We start from the raw sequence: 18,270 nt of genomic DNA on the forward strand, positions 1-18,270 counted from the left end.
ACTTACCGAAAGCTCTGGACACAGGCCGGAGCATTCTACTGTGGATGCTTTTCCTTTTTGATTTAGGAGTCATCTATCAACATAAAACAAAACAAAAATTACTTGAGCAGACAGAAGAAACAACAAAGAACACCTTTTCCTTTCTAAAGAACAAATCAGTTCTTCAAGCCTGTGTATCATTTTGAGATCTGATTGGGTTTAACACCAGGAGGGAATGGGGCTTTTCCTTCCCGTCTCAAACATTCAGAACGTTTTCTAAATTGACATTTTGTTCAACTGATTTTGAACTGATTTTGAACAGAACCAGGAAGGTAGTTAAGGTAGTTTCTTCCCATTAAAACCATAGGCTGTACACAGGATGATTATCTGAACTGTCCAAGCATTAACTCATTGATCCCCAACTGTAAAACAAGGGAACTATTAAAACCTCACTTCTGCATCTGAGATCACGAGGCACAGAAAATTTAATTACTGCATCCAGTACTGCACAGTAAATGACAATACCAGGGATAGTCTCCCCCTTGTTTTGGCTTTTATTTTTGATACAAAATACACTTCCTCTGTTCATTTGTAGTCACATGCTACTGGGAATGGTTAAAATTCAGGTATCTATGTCTTTGCATACCACAACATAGCTCATCAAGCTTCCCTAGGAAAATGAAGTCTCAGAGCACACAGCCCTTCTTCAAAAAGCAAAAATACCGTGTCAGTGCTAGCAATAACTTCATCAAACACGTGACTTTCCTGGATGTTAGAAACACTAAGAATAGGTGGAAAGTTACCTTGGGATACATTCATTGCAGTTACTGAAAGTTATGCCCTATTATTCTTCTCATCTTCATATTCCCAGAGGAGTATGTTGCCATAAGAGCACAAGTACCCAGAGACTTTAGCGCTGAGTTTGGTTTTTTTGGAAGAAATTTGCCCTTATTGTCTTGCCTGAATCCTTCTGAAAGTTTGCATGGCAAGAAAGACAGTTTCGCTACAGGAAATGCATTTGTCACCAATTCTGAACCCCTTAACATAGTGCAGCATTGTAAGACTTTTAAACAAAAAGTTGATCTGCAGGTTTTTGAAAGTTAAATTAAAATTACTCTGTTTCTGCAAATATGGGCTCCTTCTGAGGTAGAGTTGTACATGCTGGCTTTGGTGACATTCTTATACTTTCATGTCCTTGCTAGTCTTGAAGCCTAGTGGCTTCAAATCTGGAGTGTCAGTCAGGAAGCTGCTACAGCTCACAACTCATTAACAGAATTTTTAATCAAGTTTTAGTTTTATAAATTTTATATGAGCCAGAAGAGACATAGTTGGCATTGACATTTCAGACAAATCATTAAGGTAAACATTTGTTAGTTTTTATGTTGGAAAGTTCAGTGCACAGACTTACATGTACTGTATTCATATTCCCATCAAAGTAGTCAGGAGGATTATTATGCCACTATTCACATGCTCAGGGTTATGACAGATTTTCATAATAGGAAAGTTATTACCTATCTTCTTCTCAAGACCAGAAAAAGACTTGCAGACTATAGAGTGGGCAGTAATAGTACTGTCTGGGCAACAAAGCTGTTTTTATTGCCATGCATATCACTGGGAAAAAAAGATACCTTCAGTTGTTGCAGGTTTCCACTTCCACATTTGATAAGCATCAGTAAATACTACAATAGTTTCAAGACCAGCCAGGAAATAGCTTGCCACCTGAGCAGACTTACCCTGAAACTAATGAGCAGGCAAAATGTTACTGCATCAAAAGGTCACACATTACTTTCAGAGTTACCAATACATCAAGAGCAATGGGTTCCTTGGCAAGTGGCCCCAGAGGTGTTGAACTTTTTCATACAAAATTGCAGTGGATTGTGAAAGAGGTAGGGCTGCTGGGAAGCCTCTGAACTGCACACCCAAGCCTGAAACAACCAAAGGCATCCACACCTCACCTACGGAACTGTTGAAGCAACTCAGCATTTGCGGGACAGCAATTAGGAGTCTCTATCAGTAGCCCCCTGGTTTTATTTCCAGCCATAGCCCAATTCTTTTGTTAATGTACATTTGCATACATTTTGGTCTGCTTGCCACGTTTTTTTGGTGATGTGACTGGAAATGACATCTAGTAGGATAATACAGCAACTCATGCGCTAAAGAAGATCAGAAAGTAGGACAGAAAACAAGGCTGATGGGAGACCTCTGCTCGCTCAGTAACTTCACAGCCAGTGTTCAGAGTGCTCCTGGATGAACGAAAGACAAGCCGAGAGCTGCATTGGCCCAAGGCACCAATGCAAAACAGTACACGGCAAGTTTTGAGGTTCCTATGCAGGGATTTAAATGTTCCAAGACATCCCTGACAGCCAGGAATAGAACAGAATTCCATCCCAGACAAGAAAATGCCCCCAGATGACCTTGCAGAGCTTGTGCTGATAACCATAAGCCGGTCTCTGGATCACTGCTATAACTTACTTCAGCTTGGAATGATCCAGCTTGGTTGCTGGGGAAAAAGGCTGAGGGATAGAGATGCCTCTCATTTGCTCTAACAGCATGAGTAACAGCTATACATACACTTCTATTTGAAAACCTTCTGTTTTCTAGCCTGTTTAGGAAGTGCACAGGTGAAAAGCTTCTTGCCAAGTGAACTTTCTAGATCACACACAGAGCAAAATGGGTCAAAGCATTAATTTAAATAGGCCAGTGTGCTCTTTTTACAAAATATTAGACTTAATCTCAGCTTAGTATCTTAGCCACTGTGCAATATGCTACAGCCGCAGAGCACATGTCACTACCAGAGGAGGTATTTGAATTCCTAGGGAAAGATCTTTGCCTCTCCCCAGCCTGAACCCCATTTCCCACAGTTCATGGAAGCAGTTTGAGTTTGGCAGACGTACACCTTCTGCCTTCCCACCACCTCTGGCCACACAAGCACAACGTGGCTCTCCTGCCTTACGACACACTCGTGGCCTTTACAGGGGAACAGTTGTTAGTGTGAACCTCCTCTCCTTCCACATCTTCCAGGGACTTTATATTCTAGCAGCCCATCTCCTGAAATTCTTCCTTGTTTTGCCTACTTTTCCATGAGCACACTGTAGGCTGTCTGGCAGAACAGACAAAGAGATTAACTGCATCTCTGGGTCTTGGGAAACCTCTTGGAAGTCCGCATGCACCTATGCCACTGACCTCTCTGAAGATGGCTCCATGAAGGTACTCCTCTGCCAGCAAATCACCACCACACTCCCAAATAAGGGCTTATTTAGAGTCAGTCACTCTTATGTGTCCAAGCTAACTTTAAACTCCCAGGATCTCTTCCCATGATCGCTTTTCCAGATTCCTCCCTTCTGACTGACTTCCTCACAAAACTATCTGAGCTCTCTTGAGTTTTCTTAAATTACCAACTGTGGAAGAACACTGGTATCTTGGGAATTAAAACCAACTAAAATCACTTAGTTTTGAGTACTAGAAAACAAGGTGCTTTTAGCAACAGGGTCTTTAAATTCCTTGATTATACAGATAATTGAAATTACTCTCAGTGCTGAGGAAGATGCTTATTTCCATGTTTTTCTCCTCCTCCCAAGTACTTTATATTCAATCCTATTAGACACAGAGATGCTCTGTGACCCTCCTGTCACTTCCCTTTCAAAAAATTTCAAACAAACTAATAAAGAACTCCCCCTCCCTCTTGAAATTCAGCTCCCCAACCAATCTCCCTTCAATCCTCCTTCCTGCAAAACAGGAGTTTTCAGCTTCAATAATACATTGTATTCAGCACAGACAGCACAGAAAGGTGAGAACAGCAGTCAAAAGCTCCAGGTGATTCAACTAGACACAGAAAACAAACTGACCAAACTGTGATAACCCCTGACATCTCTTTCACCCTAGTGGCAAGAAAGCCCTAGTTGATGCCCATTTTTAAGACATTCTTTAATTAAACTGGATGACGCTTGAATATAACACCAAATCAATAGATGTTCTTTCTGAGCAGTAACGTTTGTGCTTATACCTCCAACATAAGCACTCTGCTTTGATTTGGTCTTAAAGCCAAGGGGTGCTTTAAATTCAGATGCTAACGCTAGGTGAACCTTTTTGTAAAATCCAATCTCATCCCTGAACCGCTGCCTATTTCATTTGTAGGTGCAGATGGATGGCACTACAGTCTCCCAGGAGATTCACAAGGCAGTACAGAGGCAAATGGAGCACAAAAATGTAAACACATAGGCCAGAAACAGCAGAGCTAAAAAAATACTTACACTTGTACAGCAGAGAGTCTCCATGCAGCAAAAAAGAAAGAAAAAAGAATATGAATGGGGAAGACAAAGCAATAGCAGTTCTCAGGAAAGGAGGCAAAACCAGAAGTCACCAAAATAAAGAAAACTAAAGCCAAAACACTTAGAAGTCTTAGCAGGAAAGGTAACATGCAAGAATGAAGTAAAAATCCCTCGCCATTTAGAGGTGCTATAGACTTTGTGTTTCAAGAGGATAACCAGAGAAGTATGTGATCTCTCTTGTTTTATCTATACTGGGACAAGTTCAGGTTTTCAGATGTTTGTTTTCAATATATGACACTCACCAATGGTGCCAACCTGCCATCTACTGTCCCGATGTACTGTGTTTTTTCATTCTGCTGGCATCACTAGGGAGAAAAACCTGTAATTCTATTATTTTCTAGTCTGAAGGAAGGTTCTGAATTAAAAGTCAGCAGGTTGTTGTAGAAAGTAGGAGAGCAAGGAAAACAAAACACAGCTTCTCTTAAAGAATGAAAAGGAATATGTCAGCTCTCCTGAGGTTTAAATAAACCTAATCCAAAGCAACAGTACTTTCCATAAGGAGGTTTAGAGGCATAGGCTTTCAAGCGCTTTTGTCACATTAGAAGAATGCTATTCCGTTAATAAGGTACAACCTTTCCTTCCCCTTTCAAAAAATTAAAAGAAAAAAGAAAGCAGCACAGCCATCATACGAAATGAAACAATGCCATATCCCATCTCTTGTGTGGCTCTTCCTTAATTTAGAGTAAGAAAAAACAATTGCTAGAAGTGCAGTTTTGTCTTCAAATTGAATGGGAACTGCTGCTATAACAACACTGCAGGTATTAGCAGAGCATTTGTGGCAGAAGTCAGTAGTCATGGTCTGGATTAATCTTCTTGGCAAGAAAGTGATACATTTTAAATGGATATTGCACTGGCATTTAATTATCAGCAGTGGAAACAGTCTGCACATAATATGAAGTTCATCATTTAATTGTTGACGGGATATTAAGGTCAGTTTTTCAGTGCTTCGATGTTTCAACAATAATGATCTACTTGTCACGGTCATACTTCTAAGTTTAACTGTAGCTAAAAGATTTAAAGACACGATGGGCTGTCTTTGAATAGCAAGAAACAGTTCTTGCACACAGCTCCACTCCTTTATTTTCTAACTGTCCTCAGGGGTTTTGTTTGTTTTGTTGGGCTTTTTAAAAATTTTACCTTCAGAAACTTTGGCTTTATGCAGGAGTCCTCAGCTCACAGCAATTCAGGCAAACTGCCTCATTACTCTCATTTTTGTATGCCATCCATACACACATACACTCTTACTCTGTTTCCCTGTCAGAACCCATGTTCTCTCTTTCCTTGCCCATCTTCTATACTACCATTCACTAGAGCTGCTCTGAGATTGCTGGAGACACTGCAGAATCCATTGAGAAGTATCTCAAAAACTGAAACCATCTTAAAAATAAATCTCCAGCACACTTCAAAAATAAATCTGCAACGTGATTTTTCTTTCAGACAGCATGGCATTCGTGGTAGTACTCCAGTGTGTTCTGAGTATTCAATGCATAGGCAGGAAAGTTATTTATATTATAAAGCAGCTGGAAATGTGATTAGGACCAAAGTGCAAAGCAATACATATATAAGAGGAAGCAATCCCACGATCTGGGAGAGTTTACAGTCCACTGTCCTGAGCCAGCAAGGGCTTATGGAAACTCCTATCTTCCACACTTCTGTGATCTCACATAAGTGAGTGTGACTACTGAGCTACTTACAAGTTACAAGGTGCTAAACAGTTTGTGGGTGGGGAGTAAGGAGGGGGATGGAGGAGAGGGAGACACACAGCAGGCAACAGGTTAGACAAGGAAGCACCATTAAGCAAAGCAAAGACTAAGGGACTTGCCTCAAATCACTAAGGAATCTGGCTTCTCTGCAGGGAACCTAATGCCCATCTTCAGACTCCTGAAGTACTACAGACTGCAAGGCCACCATTCCCTTCATTTGCTCTCAGTATAATTGCAAAATAAAGTGTTCTGCCTCCCAGAGTACATGGGCCACTGCTAAAGACAAAATGCCAACTCACAACCAAAAATCCCAACCAAATTCAACACAAACATAACTACAAATTGGATTGGGAATCATAACAATGTGCTAACTGGGAATCATTTTCAGTAAAAACACTTCCTTCTGGAACATTTTAAACCAGTGATAAATTGTTTCAGCTATATGTATTTTGTGGGGTATTGTCTTTTTAAGAACGAAGCATGAGAAAATAAGGCATTTTATCTCAAGTTCTGCTGTTTTCTTTTGCTGTAAGGAATCCTGACCTGTAAAGCTGCCATGACACCAGTTCATTCAGTTGGCATTTTCCACACTTCTAGTCTCCTAACTAATCTTCAGGTATTCTTTATAAAGCAGAGCAGTAAATTGACCAACTTTGGGGTTTTCTGCATATGAATCTTGGGACACAAATGTCTTACCATCTGTACAGAAAGCCTCAGAAACTAGAAAGTTGCTATTGCTTACCTCAACTGCTGAAGATTTTACAACATGATTTCCAGGGATTTCCTGGTTGGCAGAAATGTAGTTATGTACTTCACACTAGCAGTGAGGGAAACCTGAATCACTGTCCTTAGAATCTCCCCCTCGAGTGCCATTGTCCTTGGAAAGTTAAACCCAATGCTAAAATCCATGACAGCTAATAGAGTATTTTACAGTAGACAGGAGAGCAAAGCCACTAACACATCATTTAGAAACCAAGGCCAAGCTGCAATAGGCTACTGTTTGTTGATACAGCTGTCCTGAATGTAGCAGCTGTGCATTTTTACACCATCAGAGGATCTAGTCCTGACCTCATATTTCAGAGTTCTGTCCTCTATATAGAAATACTGTAGAAATTAATAGATATTGTAAATAAATACGGCATACAAATAATCCATACGTTAATTTAAGAAGTATTTTTATTTCCTTCCCCTTCCTCAAGAGCTGAAATTCTAGAGAATGAGCCGTGGCTCAGGATTAATCCAATTAGTCTCATCTAAACCAGCCTGACCTTTAGAATTACTTCGTACAGAAACATTTTCTGAAAGAAAGAGAATAGCACTGCAGTAAAATAAACTCAATAGATTTGCCCTTGAGCTCGTTTCATTTGACTAGCCAAGAAACCTTTGCTTTTCTACTTCCTGAGATGTGGCTCATGTACTCTGTGATATTTCACCAAGTATTTCAATATATTCTTTTAATTAATAATTATGCACTTGCATCTTTCAAGTCATGTAAAATTCCTGCTAATAAATATTCCTGCATATAAATATCCAAAGCTTTTATTATGAAGAGTAAAAAAACCACATGCATGAATTAAACTGAACAGTTCCTAGAATTATTACACTAAATCTTTTATTTCATGTTCTGAATGAGTATCCTGCAAGGAATTCTTGCCTGCAACTACCACCTGCAAGAGAAAAAGCAATTCTCCGTATCATCAGTTCTGTTTTCTACTTGCTCATGAAGAGGCTAGCAGCATCTTCTACAGCAGCTGGGCTTCAAGATGAACAAAGAGGATGGTTCCAACTAATTTATTTTAGTTTTTCACTAGAATGGAGAGCTGCTGCAGGTCAAATGGCATAAACTATCTCTTTAAGCCACCACAACCTGCTTGCTTGTGGTTGTTCATTACCTTCAGCTGGCAAATGTGGCTCCACACTATAAGAATCTCTTAAAATCAGCAAATATGGAGGAGTAGACATCCATTTCAGATATTCTTGGGCAATTCTTTAAAGACAGCTGCTACACATTTCAGGTGTCCTGGGCAATGACATCATTAAAGCAAGTTTGAGGCAAGGTACTCCTAAATGGAAGCGTTCAAAGTCAGGTTGGATGGGGCTTTGAGCAACCTGATCTAGTGAAAGATGTCTCTGCCCATGGCAGGAGGGTTGGACTACATGATCTTTAAAAGGTCCCTTCCAACCCAAACCATTCTATGATTTTATGAATGGGAACTGTTTTGACTACTGCCTGCCCTACAGCTTCCCAGAACAGAGAACTAACACTTCTGCATCTCTCCTTCTTTCCGACAACCTGAAGTGAACAGCTACAAAAAGGATAAGCAGTCACCCAGGCAAAAAACACCAGTCATCTTCCCACCATCGTTAGATCCTTCAGGGGCTGATGATGCATTGCTTGCACAGAAGCAGTGACATTTCAAAGGAGAAATGCTGCAGGGAGACTCATCACAGTGAATCAGATAATGTTTACCCTGGATGGGGAAGTGGACTAGTAGCCTCCCTGCTCAGAATTATGATGGGAAGGTTTACCCTTGTCAACCCAGGCATACTTGAACTGCTGCTCTTTTTTCATTCAAGTTTGTTTCAGACATCTTTCCAGTATACACAGTAAATCTTTATACTCCTCAAACACTTCGAGATATACTTTGTGAACTTAAACATTAAAAAACCCCAAACCTAACCTTCTGAATTTTAAGTCCCGTCAGAAACTACTATAACAAGATATTTCCTTATTAAAACAGGAGATATCTTGATAGGCAACTAGCAAATACTCTAAGACCCTGTATGGGAAACATAAGTACTTGAGCAGAGTATATTAGTTTCTTCTTTAAAACAAACTGACAGAAAGGGTCAGTCATAAACTATCCAAGAGAGGATGTCAAAACTCAAAGGCTGGTCGATGGAGTGCCAGCACCTAAGCGTGATAACACAATTTAGATAATGCTACTTGGTCCAACAGTCATGGGGCAGCACACGAGTCTAAGGAAGGACAGATACACCATGAAAGAAGAGGAAGATGTCTACCCTGCAAAGCAGGACTGCTCACACGCAAGAGTGTAATTAAATTCTGGCTGACAACAAGGCACTGGATTCTGCAATTTCTCAGAGTATGGACACAAACTTCCCCTGGAGTATCTAAGTACCATGGCATTGGAAATGACCGACAGCTAAAATGCACAAGATAAAAAGAGTTTCTGATCAGCTTTGAATGGAACTACCCTGGCTTTTCAATTGCTTTGCCTTTCTATCCTGCTCATTCCTTTTAGTTTTCTTTAACATCTTATTTTTCTTCTCCAGTTTAAGTGCTTTTGGTTTCAAATCAGTATTCCAATCCTGTCACTACTGACCTCAGAAATTCACAGGAACTTGATCTTTACTCACATGAAGTAAGACCTTACTGCAGACATACACCCACTGCTTTGCAAGGAGGATTTTGTCGACCTGGATGATGTCAAAAGAAAGAATCTATTTACCTCTAAGTTCTCCTCTAGTCTGACAGAGAGATGTTTTGAGAGGAAGCCTGATAAATTTATGAATAGGATTGTGTGATGCAGTTGTCAGTGATAGCAGGGATAAGATTTCATGACTCGGAAGCTAATAGCCCTTTGGCACTATGTACTCTTGATTTTATTTATTTATTTTGAAGTTCCTATTCCAGCAACCCCAGCTCCTAACACCCTTTTCCTTGACAAAATACAGCAAAATCTAATGGTACTCTATAACCACCTGCCCTAACACATACTTCCTCTCCGCTCTTCTTGTGAGCAACTATTCTTTATCCCTGCAATATGGGATATCAATTTTGCAGAGCCTCCTGTTCTTCTGGGTGAAGCAAGAGCCATGAAGCACTCTTGGCGAGGCAGACTCATGGATGTGCTATTTTCCATAGGTTCTCCACATTCCACAGTAAACAAGGCTCCCCTATACAACACAGATAAATAACTCGTGCCAAGTTATTTATTTGAGAAGCTGAAAGAATCAAAAAGCAGAAGAAAGGACCATGCAACCTCTACAGAAAATTCCTCAACCACTTGAGAGGGTCAGCTTGCCAGATATTAATTGAATCAAGAAGCATTATGGCTGGAGACAGATGTGTGCTACAAAAAAAAGCACTATTAGAGGTTATTCTCATGGTGTTTGCTGTTGTCCCTCTGCCAGTGGTTACAGAGTCTAGATTTTGGCAAGAACTCCTCCAAAGGAGCTCTTGCTAATCTGCCATGGGAAATAACGAGCAGGCGCTTATAAACAGAGGCTGTGGAGAGATGAATTCTGTATCTATCTGTGCTGAACATCAAGTGACTCCACAGCTCTGCTGGCAAAAGGGATCACACAAGTGCCCCCTGATCCAACCCATGCAAAGGGGCTTTGTTCTCATAACCTGTTAACTTTACCTAAAGCAGGGAAGCGAGCGCTTGGGTGATCCTTGCTGCTGGCTGTATGGGCATGCACTGGTAGGGATAGTCACCTCTCTCACCAAGTGGTGGATGGGTGTCCACAAGTTGGCTACAGCCCAAAACAGCTCTTTGCTGCCTGCTGAGATGACTCCGCCTGCAGCCTAGGCATTCAAATTCTTGCTAGCAGAGCTGCAAATGGTGGGCCTGAGCAACCAGGGCTGACACTAGCTACAGACTGCAGAGCTACATGTTCAAGACCTTTCTGTTTGCCACTGACTAATTTAGTGATAAACTCCCTCTTAAAACCACTGCAGGGAAGTTAAACTCTCAAAAGCAGTGTTTCAGCGAGTGCTTTGTTACTGAACTCTCCTGAAAAGTGTGGCTTTTTCATGACAGGTGAAATAAAACAATGGAAACTTAGTAAGACAACTACTGTAACAAAGGATGCAACTACCCACCCTCCCCTCCACCCCCAATACAAATCTGGGTCTGCTAAGGCAAAACAAAGCATCAGTATTATTAGAAGACAAACTCCTGATGCAGAAGTGCCACTGTGCAAACAGAAAACCCAGCAGCTGCACTTCACAATTCTCATTTTAACCTAAGCAGAAAACAGTCTCCAATTTTACACTATTTTTATTTTGTTGACCAAGCATGCAGTGCTGTTACTAGAAGCAGTTTATCATACTTCATATTGTGCCAATAATGCACCCTACATTATGAGAAACAGCTTTGAACTCTGACTAAGAAGTCTCAGTTGGTTTAAGAAAAACATACTATGTATTAATTATCCATCACCTCCTTCCACTTGGAGACCAAGAAAAAGACATTGAAAGCCAGGTTTCTTATAAACTGTTTCAGCTGGGAACATGTAACCCCTCATGAGCCTGAAAGAGACTGTAGTCTATACACGAAACAGGCTTTGAATAAACACAGGTAAGGACCTCTAAGGGCAGTGAGGATGCTGCAAAGCTTTATATAAAGGAACCCAGGAAAAGATAGGTAACATATATTCACAATTAAAATTAATGTAATCATAATAATAATGGTGAGGGTAACATAAACACACAACTTGCAAATAAACATAAAATATTCACGGGTTCTGCAAAATTATAACACCAGCTCCCTTTGTCTCTTACTTTCGCAGCCATAGCACTGCATGTGCAGGGGGAGGCTTACGGAGCACGCTGGCACTGTGCTGTGCCCCTCCTCATAATGTTTTCATAAACTGTCCTAGTTTGAGGTGAGTGAGAAATATTACTGGACTCCCACTGAAGTAGATTTGCTCGCATGCCTTTTCAGAAGCCAAGAATACTCTCGCATACCGTGATGCCAGTTCCTAGCTTCCCACAGTGCTGTATTTACTATACATCAAAGGCCCATTTCTGCTAATACATACAAGAGAGAAACTCAAGTGTCACAATCAATTTAATCTGGCATTTATCCAGGCTGCTGCCTTTGCCCTCATCCCTGCCTGCTTGTTCCTGCCGCTCAGGATTTGTTTTGTGAACTCAACTAGAGGACTAGTCAAGTCTGTAAACTAACCTGGGAATGAAATGCTCTGTAAAAAGCTTAATTTTCAGGTGAACCAATTCCCACAGCCAGTTTGTAGCAAGTCTGTGTGAACACCAGGACAAGTGTGAGGGTGTGGGCAGGAAAGAGCAAGCTGTGTACAGGGAAAAGTTGAGATGCTCTTTTCAGCAAGAACAATGATTTTTGCTGGATTAAACCAGTCTCAGAGCTAGAGCTTTATTTAGAGCACAGGAGAACATACAGAGTCCAACAGCAACTGGGGTTTCATTGCAGTAGGTGTTCAGTCTTTCATCGAAAAAGGTGACTATCCATGCCTGAGACAATTCTGCTGTGAGTAAATAGAGAGCAACAAGAATCAGATGTGGTAATACATCAGAGCATACCAGAGAACCTATTTTTCTTCCTACAGTATCAGTGAATGTACAGGAGTCTGTACCATAATTTTCTGTTTCCTCTAGTGAAAGCAACTGAAGGGGTTTTTGTTGTTTTAATTCCAATTTGTTTTGGATGGGGGGGTGGGGAGAGAAAAGCTTTCAGGTGGTCCTTTATGCGTTTTCTTTTTTTAAAAAATAAATTTAATTCTGGTGTGGTAGGTGTAATTTCTCCCTTTTCTCTAAAGACACTGAGGTACATACACTCCTTGTCTTTCAGAATCCACGGGTTCGTAAGTCTTCACATGCATACTGGACTAATCTGTTAAATCTCTGACAACACCTAGTTAGTACCTTCCCAGGAAAAAACATACACCACAAATCTACAAGTGTTCTGCTACTTAGGCCTATTTTCTTCTCTACTGTACAGATAAAATCTATTGTTCAACAAAGGCTAAAACACTAATATATTGCTCATGGGTTGTTTTGGTTCTTTGTTGGTTTTTGTTTTCCTTTGGTGTTTTTTGTTTGTTTGGGTTTTTTTTTGTTCTGTTTTGTTGTTGGGGGTTTTTTTTAAATTTTCTCCCTTAAAGTCATAGAACAATCTCTATAGTTAAATTAGAAATAGATGAGAAATAGCTGAGATTCAGTATTCACAGGCAGTCCTTTTCTGTAAGCTACAAGCATTTTTGCAAACACATATTTTATCATCCAAGCATTTCAGTGAAATGCCTTAAAGAAGATTTATAAGCAAACTTACGTATTACAATCTACAATTCCTTTACAAGTTTCAAACCATTTCCTACCATACCTCTTTACAATGCAAATAACCTCTGCTTTACTCTAAAAACAATACTTATCCTGGCTGTATGCTTGTTACTACCTATAGTAATAAAATTATATCACTGGAATGGATATTTCAAAGATGATGAGTACACGGGTTTCTAGTAAAAAAGTTATCTCAGAACTTTTTTTAAAATTGTGACTCAACTCTGGTGATCTCCTTTTAGTATTCTGGAAACCAAACTGATAGTCCAAGATCCTAAAAAAAAAAGCTTTAGAACAATACCGTTAAACAAAGGCTAACAAAGATGCTCCGTTATCTTTTGGTGGGGAATTGAGCATATCAATTGAGCATATCAATCTCTTACTTCTGCAAAGAGCTAATGGCTATGAAAGAATAGAGTACAAGCAGACACACTACATGAAATTAAATCAGCTAGTATCTACCTACACAACTACACACACCAAGATACACAATATTCAATGTCAGTAAAAAAGGGTGCTTTATTTAGTTTTAAAATGCATGCATTAGTTCAAAATGTGTCACTCATCATATACAGACAGAAAAATTTAGAGAAACTATACTATTTCATGAAGTTAATTCATGATTGAGCCTAAAGTCTGAAAAGCAGGCCATGGTTTTTCCTTTAATTTGAGAACAGTAAGTAATTTTCTACATAAGGATTTTTCTTTCCATCTTGCTTCCACACAGCTTTTATCTAATGTCTTATTACCATCAATGCAGCTCTAATTAAACGCAGACAACTAAGACAGCTGTAGATTAGGGAAGCATCAATTTACTGTACTGCAGTTCAGGGAGATCTGAAACTTTCGGGTCCATAATGTTCCAGCTATTGCATTCCTACACTGGACCACTCAATCACTCTCAGCGTTCTCCAGAACTCATTTAACAGACTAGCAAATTTTGGTATGACTGACAAATCTTTCATATTATGGGCTCTCAGGCTACTGTTGAAAGACTTGGATGAGAATCATATCCTAAATTGAAGTTAATCATGTTTAATCACACAGTTTTGTATTTAGTAAGCCCTAATTCCTATAACAAAAAATACTAGAAATGACATTTAAAAGCGTATTTTTCAGTGGTGCATTTTATGGGCCCATTTGTGGTATTTCATTCTGTCTTCTCTGGGTTGTTAATACATATCAAACTTCAAAGTGGTTGGATGGCAACTCTCTACTCTGGCAGGGATCCTCCCAGCACCCCATTTGAGAATAGATGGGCAGTTTGTGAAACACACCAGTGCCTGTTTGCTACATCATCAGCACTGGAGGTTTCAGATTCCTATGCTGCCAGTCCAAGATTTATAAACAAACCTTACTGTATTCCACTTTTAATGCACATAGAACAACAAAAATCTCATAAACATTTACAAAAATCTCATAAACATTTTATTAGAAATACATCTACCTCACAGTCATACACCTAGCTTCAGTACTATATAATCTACCTGTAACCATAAAGTCAAAACTGAAGCTGGATCCAGTTTTTCCCCACACTGTTCAAATACAGCTTCAAGGGAGGCTGGTGAATAACAACATGCTGTGGTATACATCGCCTCAGCCAAAATGTTGATCCACAACAGGCTTGCTGAAGACAACAAGAACTGAGTCCCCATCCCTGGAGGTCTTTAAGAGTAGAGCTGACATAGCGCTGAGGGATATGGTGTAGTTGGGAACTGTCAGTGTTAGGTTAATGGTTGGACTGGATGATCTTCAAGGTCTTTTCCAACCTAGATGATTCTGTTCTGTGAACTAACAGAAGAGGCTTGCTGAAGATAATAGGCTTGCAAAATGAATCCAATTTTGCAAACGGAAATAAAATCAGCTCCCCCAAAACAGTGGTCCAAATGCCCCTCCTATAAGACCAAAATCTCTTCTTCCCCAGACATCTTGACAACTAGCTGGAGCAAACTGACAGACAGAGCTTAGAATAGGCAAGTTTTTCCTGGCATCCCAGCAATGTGATCAGCCTCATCCCACGTTGCATATTCTTTTAGCAATAGGAGATTCGGCTCCCAAACATGCACAACACCAAGCTGCAATTCCAGGTTTCAGGTTTGAGGTTTGCAGAATATGCAGCCAGGTGCATCATCGACTCACAAGGCTGAGATCTGTTTTATCATCACACTTTTTAAGGCTTAGGGATTTCCAGTGGCCAAACAAGGCAATGTTCTGGATTAATGCCATTTTGTAAGTGGGATCTAAATGCTATTTCTCATTTAAGATTAAAAATAATCAAAGGAATCTAGGTTCATAATTATAGTTTATAAAAACATATCCTTATCTTTCTAGTAAAATCTTTCAGCAACATATCTGTTTCCTGCACTGACCAGAAGCTCACAAAGAATTCACTGATGCCCGTTTCAGAAGGTTTCTCATTTCCATGCAAATATCTGTATGATGCTTAAAAGCTGCCACAAATCAGACTAATTTTTCCAAGACAATATCTGAAATCTGTTGGATTTTCCCATAGCTAAAATATATCACTTGGAAAGAGCTATTTTTGAGGTTACTAACTCCACCCAGAAATCCATTCTTAAGATGCTTTTAGTTGTGAAAAAGTCAGTAAGAACACTAGCTCAGTTAAAATCCCTGTATTGCTCAGCCTCTTGGGGCTATCTATTTATCTATACATTTTTACAACAGCAACTGGTATCACTTGCACCCAAGGATGCAAAAAGCAGCTCTTAAAAATGAATTACAGTTTTTAATAAATGGATTCTTTATTACTAAGATTACTGCCTCGTGTTTATTTGATGATTCATTCTTTTCAGAAATTAGATATTGATGAGAATCTGGGTCACAAAGGTATTTGAATCTCTGTGCAAGATGAGGGTGAATAAAGAGAAAGAAGAGAGATATAAACACTTCTGAAGATAAGTACAGTTAGCATCTAATGCATCTTTTAAAGAGTGTAAGCATCATCACACTTCCATTATTTTAATATAACCAAAGTGAAAGATAATAGCACAGTGATATGATCCTTTCATATAACCCCGGTGGGATAAAGACAGGAGCTGTTCTTTAAATTTCCAGTATTGTTATTTTAACAGGCTTGCAAGAATAAATTTAAAGGGGGAGGGTGGAGTGTCAAAATGAGAACTTAAGATTATTTTTCTGTATATGAAATCAGCATGCAAAAACTAACATATGTATAGATTTCAGATGCCACATATTTTCACTGGGATGTCTCTTTCCCATAGGACTTATTACTGTCCTATTACAAATTACGAAACAATTACTGAATGTTGACTACAGAAAGCCCCTGGAACTTGATAGCACCAGTGATAAGCCAGATGATGTCATCAGTGCCACATGACTCACACGGATTTGTGATGTTCAAACAAATATTGCATCAAATCAAACCTTGGTGAAGATTTGGAAGGGAGAGAGAACTATTTTAAACTGATATTTCCAATTAAGGTGTGCTGCTGCTTCATAGCTAAGTCAGACCAACAGATTGCTGCTGCAGAAAGAAGCAAGCCTGCTGCTCCTTCTCTTGAGCTGTACTTGCCTGACTCTGGGGTAAGTCTATTCAGGAAGCTGAATCAACAAACTTCTACCAAAAGATGCAATCAATTTTTCTGCCATTTTAGCTTCCTGTGAAAGCAGATGGCTAAGGAGTCAGGTAGGAGGGCAGAGGAGAAGGCCTATCCCTTACAGCAGTGACCACCTATTAGACCAAATTGTAATAGAGAAGTGCTCCCTGAAGTTCCTGCCCACAGTAGAGTTCCTCAGACTGAGCTGAGTGGAGGGGGATTTGAAGGTGAAAAGAGTTAGCAATCCATTTATTTGTAATTCTGTGGATTTACACCTCGTAAAGAATCATGATATGACACAGAGCCATCTTTATAATAAAGGTCACACACGGGATTTTCTAAGGCACTTCAGTGATTTATGTTCAGCATTTTTACTGAATCTCACACTCCTAACTCAATTATTTTTGAAAAGCTTGCCCTCTAGGATCACTTGCAGCCCAAGTTCAAGGTTTTAAGACTTCTTCCATACTTTCAAAAAGCTAATTTTAAAAAAAAAAAAATCAACTTCTGTTCATGGTCAATAATATAACTTCCAGGCAGAAGCATTTTTTGGACATGTCATTCAACATGTCAAGCAGAATGAAGACAAAGGCAGAAAGCAGCATGTTGTCAAAGGATAGCATGGTCCAATTTATTACTGTCTGTGAAATTGTGGCCAGTGGAAGAGGCATTTATTGTATTACCTTGATTGTACCAATGTATCCAAGGGAAAGGCCCTTGAGTAAGTACCAGGAAAGGAGAAGTGAAGAAAAGGTAACAGCTGTTCCTTTGCTGAACAGCAATCAGCAACTCAGATGAAATGGTGACAAGCTAACATTTTTTCTAGAAGCCAATTCCTAACTTCAGTTTCCTGATACCATGAATACAAATGACATTTTGAAAAACATTTTTCTTCCAGTTATTTGCATGCTTAACCAAATGGGCTGAGTAATGTGTCTTACCATACAAGTGTCCAGATCCTCCAAGCGTTCTATCTCTGTCAACTCCTCAACTGTGATGATAGAGCGTTTACTTGGTTTTTCTTCAGCTAACTCAATTTCCAGTGATTCCTGCTGCGGAAGTGGTTTGCCACGTCTAGTCAAATGGTCAGCCTGGAGGCAAGGACAACGGCAGGAACACATCAATCCAACTGTTAAAGGCAAACCAAACCCACCAACAAGAAAACTTACAGAACCTAAGTGATCACAGAACCTAGACAACCAATTACAAAAGCAAAGCTCAGTTATGTGTCTTAATCTTCACACAGGGTTTGTTTCGTGGGGTTTTGTTCCTCTCTCTCCCCTTCCATCACACATTCTAAGAAGGAAGGGGGAAAGTCTAACAGGAAAAAAGAAAAGTAAAAAGGTCAGATAAAAAGCCATCCTACTTTTGACTTATAATAGTATTTTGGAGCTACCTCAGCAGTTGTCCCATCTTTATTATAAAGAAAATAAAGGGGTAGAAGAGAAGGTTTATCCTAGACCATTTTTTAAAAATTAAAACCCACAAAGACATGGACCATTTGAGCTAACATAATTTTCATAATTATTAGATGACCTAAATGTTATCACCTGTTACTCAGAAAACAGAGCAGCTTTGTTAGCTACTTCAGATCTGTTTTACTGAAGAAATGGGTA

General features: G+C 39.6%; 1 protein-coding gene across 1 annotated transcript in view; it reads right to left on the reverse strand.

Moving 5' to 3' along the window:
* The window catches only part of CARMIL1 (capping protein regulator and myosin 1 linker 1), a 191,802-nt gene that overhangs the window by 25,151 nt on the left and 148,381 nt on the right, over positions 1 to 18,270 (reverse strand). Inside the window, exons 30-32 of the mRNA XM_026841413.1 lie at positions 17,596 to 17,745; positions 4,230 to 4,247; positions 7 to 73 (exon numbers count right to left, since the gene is read on the reverse strand). Coding sequence (XP_026697214.1) covers positions 7 to 73; positions 4,230 to 4,247; positions 17,596 to 17,745 — 235 coding nt within the window. The remainder of the gene's footprint in view (positions 1 to 6; positions 74 to 4,229; positions 4,248 to 17,595; positions 17,746 to 18,270) is intronic.

Source organism: Athene cunicularia (genome assembly GCF_003259725.1).
Source record: "Athene cunicularia isolate RWA chromosome 2 unlocalized genomic scaffold, athCun1 chr2_part1, whole genome shotgun sequence".
NCBI classification, from domain to species: domain Eukaryota; kingdom Metazoa; phylum Chordata; class Aves; order Strigiformes; family Strigidae; genus Athene; species Athene cunicularia.